At 42.1% G+C, this 16,021-nt stretch overlaps 1 protein-coding gene across 1 annotated transcript; it reads right to left on the reverse strand.

Moving 5' to 3' along the window:
* Positions 1 to 3,505: 3,505 nt before the first annotated feature.
* tfec (transcription factor EC) lies at positions 3,506 to 14,110 on the reverse strand (the record flags this gene model as incomplete). Its single annotated transcript, XM_079235848.1, has 8 exons — positions 14,028 to 14,110; positions 10,071 to 10,325; positions 9,275 to 9,376; positions 6,973 to 7,093; positions 5,958 to 6,014; positions 5,762 to 5,837; positions 4,672 to 4,819; positions 3,506 to 3,964 (listed from the first exon to the last, which is right to left on the reverse strand). The coding sequence occupies exons 1-8, from the start codon at positions 14,082 to 14,084 to the stop codon at positions 3,506 to 3,508; spliced, it is 1,275 nt and encodes a 424-aa protein (XP_079091974.1). The 5' UTR covers positions 14,085 to 14,110.
* Between the last annotated feature and the right edge of the window lie 1,911 nt (positions 14,111 to 16,021).

Here is a 16,021-nt window from a genome sequence, read left to right on the forward strand (position 1 = left end):
ATGAGGGCTTTTAGGTGGTTATTTTTTTCTTCTCCCCTTAGCTTCCTCGAATGTGTAGCATGGAGGTGGAAGGAGATACACACCTGTGCATGTGTGTGTGTGTAGATGCATATCTGCGTGTGTGTGTGTGTGTGTGGGTGTGTGTGGGTGTGTGTGTGTGTGTGCATATTTGTGTTTGCACACAAGCACATTTGATTAGGCTTGTTTGTGTGTGTGAGTGCGTGCGGCCCTGTGTGTGTGTGTGTGTGTGTGTGTGTGTGTGTGTGTGTGTGTGTGTGTGTTTGCTTCACTCCAAAGTGAGTCACCTCAGCGGGAGGTGATTAAGAGTTGTCAATGGCAGGCTCGACAGGTGAGTGCATTGTAGCACGCTGGCAGCTGTGGCATCTGCACAGGTGACAGCTTCTCCTGCTCAGTGGTGGTGTCAGTGTTGGTGGGTGGCAGGAGGTCTGACAACGTTGTTTTGGTGACAGAACGACTGCGCTGTGAGGTTCACGACATCACTTGCCTTCTTTAGATTTGTCAGTTTATACTGGGAAGTGTATAGGGACTACCGTGGACGCATATACTGCCGACGCACTATTCCATATGTGAAAGTGCTGTTTACCAACTATAGATATACTCTTCTTATTTTACTTGATTGTGGGGAAACATTATCAACAGCTAATATTTTCTGTTCCACACCTCCTGTTTTGGGTCTCTCCTCATGAACATACTGCACCGTGTGATGAAAACACACAGCCCACTGCTGCCACCTGCTGTTGGAAATATGACGCAGCAGCAACCCTCTGATACTGGAAGTGAGGTAATACTTTCGGGGAGACCATTTTTGCTACACATGCATATGCAACACAAAAAGGAACGGAAAGATTATTTTACAAGATGTACTTTTTTTTGGCACGTGTTGGAAATAGCTAGAAACCAATCTGTTTCCCATGAAGGAGATTCGGTACAGAGCAGAGGACGTGAGCGAGGTACGGAGAGGTTTGTAGGACTGCAAACTTTCCCAGATTTGTTTTACATGTTCAAGTTTACGTTCTCCTCTCAAACATATGCAGCTAATGCCTCTAACATGACAGCATTATGGGATACCTGCGCTGTTTCCTCAGTCCACTCCTCCGCATTAGTTCCTGTGAGTTTCCAAACCGTGGGATGATGAACTGTGATATTCCAAATAAAAAGTCCCTTGTTCTGATGTCACCGTTGCCTCATCCGACCACATTTCTTTTTGAAGTGCGTGCATAACTGGCCTTGAACTTTGTCCATAATAGTCTTTGATATGCAGAGAAATAAGTGAGTTAGGAAGTTTAATCTAACCTTCTTTTTCAGAGCAGTATACTTTGTCTCCCGTGGCGAGTCTCAACAGAGTGTTATGTGAATGTGTATAGGTATTACTGTCAATAGTTTCATTAAGGTAAAGGGTATTCATTTGTATTTTCTGACTTTTACTTTCATCAATTCTTGTGCTAGACTAATTGGATGTGTGTATTTTTCCTAAGTTTTGTAATATGAGAAAGGAGAAGAAAAAAATCACTGGAAGTCTAAATGTAAATTAAGTCTTTTGAAATTTCAGTCATGCTGACGCTTTCTTAGATGCTCTTCATGAAAATCTATATTTACCTTCCATAACTGCTTTGGCCAATTACCCGTAAACATCACTCACCACTTTGTAGTTGGAGTGACTGTACTCCATAATGATTGATTGGCTCCGTCTTATTTGCGGCTAAAGAGATGCGAGCGAGGAACGTTTCGATTTCATTATGGAGACACACAAGCTAATAACACTCTAAAACATTAATTCATGGAGGCTTTGATGAGAAATCCATTTGGGAAGTATCGGCGTGTGTTTTTTCTTTTTTTCTACACGGCTCTGTTTGTTGTATTATTAATGCATGATTACAAGATTTGAAATAACTACATGTTGATGAATGATTTTTTTTTTAACACAGAACAGTATAAGATGTGTGTTCTTAATGAGGCCTAAGTTTTTGGATCAATGTCTCATAAACAAACTTTCTTTAACACACTTTGTTAATGATAGAGTTTGTGATGATATTCCTACAGTATATGAAAGGACACAACGCTGCCTACCTCAGACGAAACTTTCTTAGCTCTGTGCAGCTCTTTATCCTCCACATCATTCATCCTCAAGGGCTCATCAGCTCACAGTGGGCTCGTCAGAATTATTACTCCTCCTCTACTTGTCTTTATTATCCAATTTCCCTCCTCTCTCATGCTTTCTGCCACTCATTGCCAATCAGCCACCTTGTAAGCCGGCCCTTCACCTTCCAGTATGAAACTTCTCATGCTTTGTTCACTCTTTTAGCCTGTTGCCATCCAGCTAAATGATTTTGCACTTTACCGCTGCTCCCTTTGTCTCATGCTGCTATCATCATGCTCCTGACGTGGTTTTTGCACTTCCTGTCCACTTAAGAGCACAGTGAGAGATTGTATGTGAGATGTAGTGCTCATTTGTACAAAATGATAACTTCTGTGGGTAATGTGGGTCTTCCATTGAAAGTAAAATGCAAAGGACTTTGCCATTTTTAATTATAATTAGTATTATCTATCTGTATGAGTGTCCTTTGCCTTTGCAAATATAATTGTGGTTAAAATAGTGTTTATTTCTGTACGAATGCAGACGTCGAATAAATGATGTTGTCTGTGGTATCACATCAAGAAGACAAAATTCCATCTACCAAAAAAGGGGTTTATTATATTTTTCCCACCCCTATACTAAGAATAAAAAAGGTAACATGTTAGATAATAATATATATATCTTTTTCAGGAAAACATGGATTAAAACATATATAAATACATAAGCACTTATTTGACAAAAACACTTAGAAGACACAGACAAGACCAAAGACGTGTTAGGCATTGCGGTGAGTACATCAGTCCCGTGTTGATACATTTCTTTAGGACAAAACTTGTAGTTTGAGTAAGGCACATCACTGTTTACAGTCCTTTAAAGTAGTATTTTCATTTCATTCATGGATATCTCTGGCTGGGTTTCAGTGAATATGTTGCATGTTACAGTGTACAGCTACCACAGTGTTTACCAAAACAACAGTAGACATAGTCATTTATATTATACTTAAAGGCTTATAAATGTCTCCCTTTTTCGTGTGAGTCGGTTTCAACTCTGTCCGGGAGGCAGAGAAACATATTCATTGTCTATTGTGAAGTAAAAAAAAAGAGCAGGTGGAGGACAGGAGGTCCACGAGCTGTTTCTAGTCCCGCTGAGCTTTGAAGAATGAGAGCTCTGGGGCCAGTCGAGCTCGAACACCCACCTGATCAACAAGAATGACCCACTTTATGTACAGGTGGCACTTTGAGGGGCACTGCCAGGTGTGTTAGCTGTCATTGAAATGACTTGAAACCCTGTGAGTGGTTATCGTAAGCCCGGAGCCATCAGTCAGTCTTTTGGAGGCTCACGCCCACTGGGCATTACAAAAGTGTTTTGTCGTGAGAAGATAACAAGAGTCCGTCACTAAAGAGGGCACCCTTATAGGTCGTCATCCTCCCCAGAGCTGAAGCTGCTCCTGCGGCTGCTGTCCTTGGACGCGGCCTCGGGCGAGCCGGCCGAGAGGAGCGGGTCGGTGCCAAACGGCGAGAGCGGGTCATCCATCAGGATCTCGTCCAGCCGTTGCTCCTCCTTGAGGGTAGCGCTGAAGAAGTCTGTGAAGTGGGACAGCGGGTCGGAGAACGTGGTGCAGCCGTCGGCACCGGGGATGTGGTCCTGCGGCCCGGCGGCGGCGGGGAGGGACGACGGCACGCCGGCTATCCTCTGGAGGTAATCGCTGTTGGGGTCCTCCTGGTAGAGGGGCGGCTGCTGGGGTTGCTGGGCCTGGGGAGACGATTGGTGCTGCTGCTGCTGTTTGAGAAGGTGGGAGGATAGTTCAACTGTCCCCAAGGTCGATGCCATGTTTGGGAGGCCGTGTGCTCGTGCCTGGATCTCAAGTTCCTGGAAAAGACATCATACGAAATCATGAGTAAAAAATATCTCCACACTTACTCTAGATAAGATCTGAATTATCGACATTGTGTTGAGTAACGCCACACCTCATCTCTTCCACACACTGAGGTGGTCGTGAGTCACACTTTGGGGAGTTTGGGTGTTGACGCACACTCTTCTCCCACACACACTCTATTCACAGAATAAGATCAACGCTGGTCACGCATCCGAGTCATCACCGTTTGACCTTTGTTACATGTCTTCTTAATGTCAGAGATGGTCAGCATTTCCCGTATAGTTTTGTCATCTCCCGTCATTGATGTAAACTCAGATAATTCATAATATGTGTGTACTCGCAGGCCTCTTCTAAGCATCTCTTTTATTCATGTTCATAATCTATTTTCTATTTTTCCACTGAAAGAGCTGGGATGCATTATGTGTATTCATCAGGTCATAAACACTGAGCTAAGAGAAGGGGAGTGGATGGGCCTCATGTGGGTGTGGGGTTGAAATAGTTAAAACAAGTTAAATAGTTTATAAGCAAGCCTTAAAACATCCAGTTGGAGTTCAAAACGTTAAACTCTGTCATCCAGCAAATATTCTCTCATGTAAGTGATTTAATCGAATATTCAGTTGTATAATCTTTCTTTTAGGACTCAATCAGCATTGTTGCCACTAAAGACCATCAGACTGCATTATGTAGAGTATATTATCACCTGGATCCTCAGCAGAAGTCTCCTGTTTGCTTGTTCCAGCTTTTTCTGACGGCTGTCAAGCTCCCGAGCATGCTGCTGCTCCTTCTGCAGCCACTTTATGTACTCCACCGAGGCCTTCAGGATAGTGCCTTTGTTCCAGCGCATGTCCCTGCAGAAAGGAGAAATGTAAAAGATAACCTTTTACACAGAACCCCTGATGTCGGCAGAATATCCTCCGTAATAATAATGATAAAAAAAAACAGGGGGAAAAGTTTTAACACAGAGGTTTTTTTCTCCCTTTTATGATACGAAGACGAAATGGTGATTTACATGGTGCAATTATTCATCCTTGGACATTACATGGGGACACTGAATGGGAATTTTAATAGAATAGTTAAGTAGCTATGCGGAAAGTCCATTCTCGTACCTCCTTGTTCGGTAAAATTAATCCTCGAGTAAAAATAGGTGAGGGGAAAATGAGCTAAGTAGGGAGACGGAGGAGAAAATGGAGCATTGGACTTGAGGTGCTAGAGTGCAAGTCATTCTTCGGCAGATATTATTGCTTTTTTTTAAGAAGTAAAGGGGAGCTGTAGTAAAATTGTCCTTTTCCACACGGGTGAGACGTTGGTCTGATCAGCGCTAATAATCTCTTCTATCTCGTGTTAATGGCACAATGACAACGGCAACCTTCCATTTAAATTTGAAGCAAAGTTCAATTGCGAAAGATGGCCGTTGGATTTCAATTCAGCTCCACACTCCATCTCTGTGTTTCAATTGTGCTTCAAACTTTGATTCAAATGGTGTGGCCTGCTTCTTTGCATTTGACCCTTTCCTCATCATTCATGCTTTGAGCTGAACTGCTGGGACCCAGCGAGAGGATGTACAGCTCTTGGAGCGCCGACTACAATGGAAGTTCAAGTGCACCCTTGAAATATGACTGAAATGTGCTTGAGTACTCATTTGAATTCAATGAACAACGTTTAGAGTGTCTTTGTGCTTAGAATTTAATATGCTTCCCTGCCAGGCAAGGTCTTGCCGTTGTTTCAGTGACATAAGTTGAAGAGAAGCAGGGGTATTGTTTCAATAAATACATTTAAAGCTTGCAACTTACGGGTCATTCGACTTTGGTATGAGCGTCCCCAGCTCCTTAATCCTCCAGTTGATGTTGTATCTTCGCCTCCTTTCAACTAAGCAAGCAGAACAAAGATCAAGCGATGATTAGGACGCTGTCAGCTGCAAAAGGCGAGCCATAACTCCATAAAATTATTTTCAGATGATGAACTGTGAGGGAGTTGAAAGACACTTACTCAGATTATGGTTGTCTTTTTTCTGCCTCTCTTTGGCCATCACTCTTGTGTCGTGTACTGTCAAAAATAGTGATTCAAAGAGGGGAACAAATCGATTAGCAACGCACAAGAATTTAGAAACCGAAAGACAACGAAACACAAAACGTGACAAAAGGTCCAGTCAGGAGACGCACAATCAGTTGTTTTGAGGGAGTTCAGTGCCGGGATCAGCAATGTGGAGTTTCCATGCACACCACGGACACAAGATTGACCTCTTTACACACACACAGACACTCACATTCACACACACCCTGAACGTGTGCCATGTGTGAAGCTCATTGTGGACGAGAACAAAAATGGGGATCACTTTTAAACTACCGCAATCAAGACAGTTTAGCAAATTCACTAATCTGTCCTGGACGGGGACAAAAATGCCAGAGCATCCATATTTGTATTCACATTCTTCCAAATTACGTAATTGGGGACCTGAGATTGGATTTCCCAATTTGTCTATGTTGATTCAATCAAGGCAATTTAAACTCTGTGGAACAGCCCATTGTCCTCTCTGCCCACACACAAATGAAACGAATGGCAATTTACTCATTTGGCTGTTGAGAGTGAAGGGGTTCTTTGGGCATCCTTTTTATTTCCTAAATCAATTAGGCGTCTTTGCTTGATGCATGACATTAATAAGAAATATCCTAAAGGGCCCTTTTGTTTTTGTTTTGTTTTTTGCACTGTGACAAAAAGTCCACACGTTTCTACGGCCCATTAACAGAATCAGTGATTTTCAATCCCTGGTCACAAATCGTCTTAGACAAGTGTCTGCGTTTTGACTGGCACACTTAATTAAACTCGATTCAAGCCGAAACAGACACATTGCCTTTTGTTCTGTTCTTCTTAGCCAACCCAAAGCTTGAATGTAGAATAAATATACTTTTGTTTTTATTCAGCTAACAGCCACAATTATGTTTTTAACTTTTACAGCAATGTAAGTGGTTAGTTATTTTATCAATGCTATGGTATGAGGTCATACCTGTGTGTTCCCTTTTTACAGTGAGCAGTGTGGGGTTAGATGTGGGACTCATTCCACCATTAGGGGCATTTATACCTTGTTCACCCCCGTAGATATCCAGCATGCTGCCACTGAGGGACACCTAGGAAAGAGAGAGGATAGAGAGAATAGAGAGGAGGAGGGGGTGGAGAAAGACAATGTGTCAGTCACAGGGGAAGCATGCATGCAAACACCTTTGCATTTACTTTAACACAAGCCACAACAAAAATAGTTGTTTTTCACTGCTGTGTGGCTTTATTGATCATTGAGAAACATGACAAGAGGCGAGTGGAGTGATCAGAGCCTTTCAGAGAAGGTTGTCAGCCCCCAGGCCTCTGGCTTTGGACCTCACAGCAGGGGGTTGTAGTAGCCACATGCGTCCTCAGTAGGACTGTACAAAACCCAGTGCTGTGCTCATGAACTGCTGCCATGTTCAGATGGCCTGCTCATTTTGTATCATGAAAGAGTAAAAACCAAACAAAAACTTAACCTTTCTGAAACCAGGTCAATGAAGGGTCATCCTCCAGCCCTACTCAATCTAAGCCTAACCTTCAACCCGGGCTTGCAGCTTTCTGAGGTTTGGTTTGTCCAGACGCTGTGCCTTGATCTGCTATCGCTGCCATTTGCAAAACCCCGTCCACTTGAAAGTGCTCCTAACACAGAGATGGGCTCTGTGTTGAAAATAGCATCCCATTAGATGAAAAGGCTAGCTAGGTCAACTGCATGAACAGAGGCAAAACTGTTTTCCTTCGGGTCTCTGCTCGTCTGGGAAAGCGTGTATCAGTTCTGCGATAATGACGTCTTTTCACGGACTGGGGAGATGTCAAGATATGGCGTGCTGACACACATGTGTGTCTAATTCGCATTTGTGTATTTATGGGAAAATGCTACAGAAGCCACCATGCATTCCACGTTGCGCGCAGCCAATTTTATCCACGACATGTGTATCAAATCTAACTGCCAGCCTGGTGAACGTGATAAGGCTGCATGTCAAGTCAAGAGATCGGAAGGGATGGAAAGTAAGAGAAGAAACAAAACAGAAGAAACTGCAGATATTTCAGATATCTGCAGTTGGTTTAGTTTGCATGTGCGTTTTTTTCCCATTATCTCACCAAGATGGGAGAAGAGGAGGAGGAGGAGGAGGGGACAGAAGTACTTATCAAAATGAAAGATTGCAACAATTCCCCTACTACTCCTATTGTAATCACTTCAGTCCCTCTCCCATCCTTGTTCCTGGATGTGTTGACATGGCGAAACGACGTGATGCATCGTACTGTATGACTAATTAGGATGAATTGATCCATTTAAGCATGGTATCATTTCTGAACAAGCCCATGGGGAGTGTATGCATTAGCCCAATCCAATGGCTCAGTAACTCTCTCCAACAAAATCTTTTCCTCGCTCCTCATTTGAAACCCACTGGCTCTCCCATCCCTCCCTCTCATGCCTTATCTTTTCCTCCCCCCTCTCATTCCTTCTCTATCACAGTATGTTGTGTTGTGCTGCCTGTCACTTTATCTGTGTGTGTGTGTGTGTGTGTGTGTGTGTGTGTGTGTGTGTGTGTGTGTGTGTGTGTGTGTGTGTGTGTGTGTGTGAGATTCTTTGTCTTCCAGTCTTGCTCTCTCTGTATTTAAGGAGTTAGGCCAGTTTCCCAGTGCTCCCATCCCACAAACTGGCCCTGTATTTGGCTCAGGTGTTGCTATGTTCTCTGGCCAAATGGACCCCTTGTCCCACATTTTTTTGCCCAGAGTTTTTAAATTCCTTCTCGGCCATGAATCCTACTGATAGTGCTCGTCTGTGGTGCTACGTCTTGTTGGTTGTCTTCCCAATAGTGGACCTTCGTTAGTAGACAGTTACTATTAATTGAGATTATTTTATTGTGTCAGTGAGAGTATGTCTCTATCCACAAACATCCTCCTTTTTTCTAACCTAATCTGCATTGTTGATCTTCCTGAGTAATGTGAGAAATGTTGCTAAGCCCCAATGAACTTTCACTCATCTCCAGACTTAAGCTGACCCCAAACTGAGATAGGTCCCTTTTTTCCCAAGCAAGTCAAGCATGCACCCTAATATTTAGATGGAGTAACCTCACTTTCAAGTCCCTGATCACTTCAAAAGACAGAAGTCAAGAAACTTCACTTTACATAAACCTAACTGCAATAATGTGAGCAGGTTAACTAATTATTAAGAAGTGTTCAGAAATCAATGCAAATGACCTTCAAACTGCTGATAGTCACATTTTAAACACGGTTACTATGTAGCGGTTAATGTGATTCATACTTACATTGTTTTGCATCATGAGGTTCGACTCCATGCAATCCAAGCCTCCATCATTGAAACCGGATTCAAGACTAATTAGGTCATCAATAACTTCATCCATTGGGAACTAAAAAGAAAGGAGTAATTTCAGTGTACTCATGGACAGGCGGATGCTGTTTGTACCAGAATATCAATAAATCAATACTGTCCAAATCTGATTTTATAAAATCAAAACATTAAAACCAACAAATAGACATTAGGAAAAGAGAGGGAATGTCAGGAGACTAATCCAGTAAAGTTCTCCAACACCTTGTCGAAAGGAAAAAACATGCATCTGTTTGTCAAGCTAGTTTCCTCCTTTGAAAGGATCAAAGACTGCATGTCTGAAGTTATTGAGAGTTATTCAAGAGAGAGTTAAGTTGTTATCAGAGTAAAGGGGAGATAAATGACGGCATCACTTTGGTTAGATGAATAGTCGGAACTACGCTATCAGATTTAGCTTTTACAGGCCATCATTTATCATTTATTATAATTAAGAGGGACTAAGACAACATTCTTACAAATGGCATTACAAGTGAACACAGAACAAGACATTCATTTTGACAGAAAGATGGAGCGTTGACAAGAAAACGTGTCAAGAATGTTGCGAAATCTACAAAAACGATGACCCATACTTTGGGCGTATGTGAACCAATTCCAATTTGTTGTTGCAATTTTACTCTTCCAGTCTCTGCTCGGCACATTTGGAGTTTTCTAAATTTCAGTTCCATATATTCAGAAACACCACATTTCACGGTTTCTTTTTCCATAAGTCCACTTACCTCGCTGTCGTGATTGGCCATGCTGAGCAGGGTGACCGGGCTGTTGGGGTTGCTGCTGTCACTGACAGAGGGCATGTGTCCGTTCCTCATGATCGGTACGGTGGCCAGCGGCTGGCCGGGGTCGTGCGGATGCAGAACGGCGTGGCCCTGCCCGGCCGACGAGGCCAGCTTGGAGCCCAGAGTCAGGTACTGCTTGACCTGCTGATTCTGGGTCTGATGGAGGTGGAACTTGGAGTTCTCCAGGTGGCTCTGTACCTGCAGCAAAAAAACAAACATGTTCAGTTTGTTGACTGAATACAGAACCAGTCCATCGGGCATTGTTTCTCACACCACTGAAACCGCGCTGACTAAGAACACATGCAAAAGGTGATCTAACTCAACACGGGAATAGTTGCGAGTCAGTATTTCACATTATTAGTCACTTGTGTAGAGCAAATTAACAGACTTGCAACAGTACTGTATTTTGTAGAACTTAATTTAACACTCACATAAAATCAAGTTTAACATGTGTAGCCAGTGTCTTTATAAGAATTGAAACTAATTCTTAAGGCCCCGTCTCAATAAAGTAGTCATATTCTGAAAAATATACAAGCAGTTTTTAACTGAAAAACGTGGTCAATTTAAAAAGATTGTGCGAGAATCAACAAATTATATTAATCTGCAGAAGTATATACATAAATACAGCCAGTAATCAAAATTGCCAAACCAGTAATAAAAGTACACATACGTTACATTAGAAACCATGCTTGACCGTTCAACAAAACATTTTTACCAAATAATCCTTACATTTGAAGCGCTGGCTGCATCCCGCATTGTGTAGTAACTGCAGCCAGTTAAGTGTGGCATTCTCAGAAAAGCAGATGGTCTTCAGATTGGTTTGTTTTGGTGCGTCAGCAAGTCAACTTTAAGGATCCAAATCTGCTGCTACTATCCTGTTGAGCGGCTGACTTCTCAGCGAGTGTCTGTACTTCCCAGTCCCCTACCAAAGTCTTATAAAGGGCCCTAAGTGAACTAATTAGGCAAAAGGCTGGGGGTAAGCCTTTATGTTGCGTAGCATGATAATCACTTCAAACACTGGACTGTCAGATCACCCAGGGTTTGATCACTGCAGGATATCTGCCTTTAGCGTCTGTCACTAATTCATGCGGACCGCCCTTTTCTGTCTCACTGACCAATCACTGATCAGCTTGCAAGGTCCTCTACGACCGGCTCCGGGGTCTGTGGCAGCACAATTGACCCTTGTTCCCCAATGGAGGTTTTAAATAACTCTAATGCCATTTTTAACCAAGCCTTTTCATTCACTCACTGCTTTCAAAGCAGACAGTTAAGTAGTATCGCTTTCCCCAAACAATAACTGCAATAAAGCTATTTTGAGCTCTATATTTCTGTATTTGAGGGCTATTTTTAGAGCAAACATCACCTACAAACATCCAGTCTACTTTTTGATCTGGAGCTGACAAAGAAGCTCATTGTTGTTACTATAAATTAATGTCATGTAGAGTATTTTTTAATACATATATCATTAGCAGTGGTATTATTATATTAGTCTTGTCAGTTATTCATGTACATCCTGTGCGTCTCTTTTATTTTGATAATCCAAGCATTGCAGCTACTTAGTGGCATTTATTGGACTATGCTGAACAGTAGGGCTTAGCCTAAATGCTAAGCTACAGTACCAGTAGCACAAGTGGAGAAAAGTCATAAAGTCAGCTAACTCACTCCGAAATGACCTAACATATTAGCTGTTGGTTATATCGGATCAAATGAGGCTAGAACAACCAATCCACTGAGTGAGTTCATTGGAGCAACTGCTCAGGTCGACGAATGTGTCATTTTCTTCTCTCAAAAGTACAGAATTTCCTGAATTTGATTGAATGCGTTGCTCGCTAGCAAATGGCCTGTTTCGTGTTTGTCTGGGTTAAATAGGGACTTTCAGCAATGGCAACTTTGGACCTGTGTTTAAATCCAGCATTAAATTATCCACGTCAGCCAGCCTAGCTCAGCCCTCGTCCAGCTAACTAAGAGCAGACTCGTCACAATACTCAACTTGTCAGCAGCGACTGAGAGCTCTTATCTGACTCCTCCGGGCCAAACAAGATGCCAGTTGTTAACCAATCAACATTTCTTTCCACCACGGATAGCAGGAGGGATGCCAGGACTGCTACACACCACATCTGCTTTGTGTGACAGCGGTTTGTCCTGGTTTCACTTCAGCTTTCTCACTACTGTAAATGCCGGAGACACGCTTGTTATCCACTTAAAGGGAATCTGATTAGATTTGTGGTGTTTCAGTCGCCGAGGCCAGCCTCGACAATGGCGTGCCTGTGTATGTGTGAAGGGGACATGTGGAAAATTATCAATGCCCACCATACACATGGGACAGGAATGAGATAAAAATCTAATCAATCAAGGATCAGGTTTGGGATTGTAGTGACTATTGAAACACAAGAGTTTGACTCTCTTTCAACATGGCTACCGGCACCTGCTTCAACAATCGAGGCAGTGTTTGAGGTTACTGGTGGAGAAGAGGTCACAGGTTCGCTTTCCATTTGCACACATTTGTACAGTTATTCTTGACATGCTAACTTTTTGCAGAGTATACCGGAAGAAATTACCAATTCATGTCAAAAGAGATATTACTCAATGCATTTGGTTGTTGTCTCTTTGGACAGTTCGCTTCATTGTGTTTCATGACTTTGAATAATAAAATAATATTTGTTCGGTTTGATTTAATAGTTTCTGCTTCCTTTCAGAAGATATAAACTTGATTCATAACTTCATTATCTATATTAGAACATTTAAAAAATTCAAATGAATATGTCAGAACCAGACGGCCTCATGCAACATGCACAGCCCTGCTGCCCTTTTTCTTTTTTCTTTCACAAACATAACTTTGTCTGATAATTTGATTTTACATGAATGCAGCAGGTTGATCAAATCCAACAAATACTCTACTAGTCTCAGCTGTGACGAGCATATGTTGTTTTTTCGGCAGTTATATATAGAATATGTATATAATTCATGCAGTTAAGTGCACATTCCTGCAACTATGAAACATGTCACAGCAATGCTGTAATAACAACAATATCCCTCAAAATACAAACTATTTAACCTAATTTACAGGACACACAGTATATTCTCAATTATGTATGTAATGAAAATCACAAATTCTCCTTTTGAAAGATAAAAACACAACTTTAGAATACACACACACACACACACACACATACACAATGCCAAATCATAATTTCCTCAGCCTCTATTTGTGAGATGCATGTGGTAGTGTTGTGATTTACCTCTGAGTTAAAAGGTGTTTTTCGTTAGTCCCACTGAATATGCTGCACTCACACTGCCATTGCCACAGACACACTCGCAGGTGTTCCCTCTGAATGAAAAGCTCTTGCTTCACTCAGTTTCAATCTTGCCCAAGTTCTCCTTTCACTTCAGAAAAATCCAAACACTTATGAAACACTGGGTGATGGTGACATTAACACACTGTACAAATCATGGACAAAACCTAGTCTGGGAGGTTTGGATTCATTTCTGCAAAATGTTGTACTCTTTCCAACCATATTGACATTTTGAGTGCAGCAATGCTCAACTATCATTTTCCCATCTTGAATCTACAAAGATTAGACAAAAGTGGGACAAAAAAAAACTTCACAGACATGCCCACTGTATTTTTGCTGAGCCTGCTAACCAGTAAATAGCTGTAACCACACACCCTAGATTGTGAAATGTGAGGGGAGATAAGACTGGGATAGCGAACCGATCACCAAATGTGCATTCCACGGTGGCTATTCACTTATTCTGGCTGTGCTTGCCTTTTATAAAGCACATACAATTTATCTTGCACGCAAACACAAACAACTGCACACATAGTTACACACATACGCTTTTCTATATCTCATCTGGTCCCGATTCGCCAGGCCTGTATAGCTGAGTCGCTCCCCCTACCTGTAGAAGCTGGATCTCTGTCAAAGTGGTCACTTTGACCACGCAACAGCGACTCATGGCTCCCAGAGTGGCAGCGTCTCCCTCCACAGTGTATGGAAATTCTCACAGAAGAACATGAACTGTCACGGCTTTAGCTGCGTCTCACTGAGACAGGGGGAGAAGAAGAGGAAGAAGAAGAAGAAGAAGAAGAAGAGCGGTACTGCAGCCTCTTTCCTGAGCTTTTTGCAGAAATATCGGAAAGGAAGGAATGACACATCAGCTTATTTGGGAGCCGCACGGGCCACTTCCTGTGTGTGTGTGTTGGTCCATGTGTGCTTTTGGTCAGGGAAAAAGGCCTGACAGAGGCAGAAATACAGATGACAGTTAGGGGGTTGCATGTGTAAGGGTGTAATACGTTGACAAAATTTGAATTCCTGCTTGTGGATCACCACACTTTCCTTCCTGCAGAACATCCAGCCCAGCTCAGCACATTCTGCCAGGTTATCTTCATGACACCCACTTCCCTTGGAAGGCATTTTAACCATCAAACTAGTCACAGATTCAACTGGGGAAATGCACAAAAATGTAATCTGTGCATGTGTGCATATATACTGAAGCACCCAGATGCACTCACACACAGTTGTTATCATGTTCCAGTCACTGTCAGACCACAACAAAGGGCAGGACAGGCCTTCCCAGAATGTCTCTCAGAGAATTCCTGGACACAGCAAAACTGGATGGGGTCATTGCAAATCCTCCCTGCAGTCCCCGCGCTTTACATAATACAAACGATCAGCAAAATCAGATGCCAAAAAACATATTAAATACAGGAGAGTGGAGTCCAGCCTTAAAATCCTACCAGGGTTAGCAAAACAAATCAAGAGAGTCAAGTCATTTCGGTTAAAGCAAATGCTTGTTTTGTTTTAATTGCGCCATATTTACCTGCAAAAACATAAGCAGTACAGCTAACAATGCTAACACCAAATACTGCTGTGATCCTATCACACCTGTACCTGGCCTATGGAAGTTATTCCTGATTTTAGATTTCATCTTGCTATTTGAAGGTCAACATGACACATGCTCAGCTGATTTTCACGCCTGCTGTGTCTTCGTGAGAGTGTGTGTGTGTGTGTCCATGTACATGCACATACCTGGTTTTTGTATTCTTACAACCTCACCCTTACCCACGTGTATATTTGTCTGCTTCTTTTTTATTTGATGTCCGCTGTGCATTCTATCGCATCTAGCCAAATTCCTGGCTGGCCATTTTTGGCTCATCTTGGGGCAAACCACAAGTGCTCACCTTTGTTAGTCCCCCTGCACGGCATGTTTTAAACATCAGGGACTTCCTGTAAGAGTTGGCCTGCTTCTGAGACAACACTTCAAAGTGCAGCTCCCACATCTGAGGACTGTTTTATCCTGCTAGAAAAGGAATGCATAATGGACACAGCACCACTGCACTTTTAATGATTCTCATATGAATTAAATATTATAGCCATTTTAACTGGATTACATGTGAAACTGTGTGTGTGTAAGAGAGAGAGAGAGAGAGAGAGAGAAAGAGAGTGTGTGTGTGTGTGTGTGTGTGTGTGTGTGTGTGTGTGTGTGTGTGTGTGTGTGTGTGTGTGTGTGTGTGCTTGTTACCTTGATGAAATATTGAATTTATGAAAATGGTCTGCCTGGACATTGGTGTAAAAATTCATATTTAGAGTAAAGAAGGAAAATTACCTGAGGACCCGATAAAGTTTTGATTAAATAGAATCTTACTGATTTACCTTTAAATATTTAAAAGAAAAAGAAAAACTCTTCAACAGTTGTTTCGTTTTTGAGGATGTTTTGGGGGGATTTTATTTACGTTTCCATATTATATTTTTACAAATTTGAAATCGACAGGGGATAGAACTGAAGTGTGTCATTGCTTAGAAACATGTTTGTTTTTTAGCAAGTAGTCTGAGTGCCAAGGTTTTATTTAAAAAAAGATAGTGATGTAAAGGTTAAAAAAAGGCCAAAAAATT

Source organism: Taurulus bubalis, assembly GCF_910589615.1.
Source record: "Taurulus bubalis genome assembly, chromosome: 20".
NCBI classification, from domain to species: Eukaryota; Metazoa; Chordata; class Actinopteri; order Perciformes; family Cottidae; genus Taurulus; species Taurulus bubalis.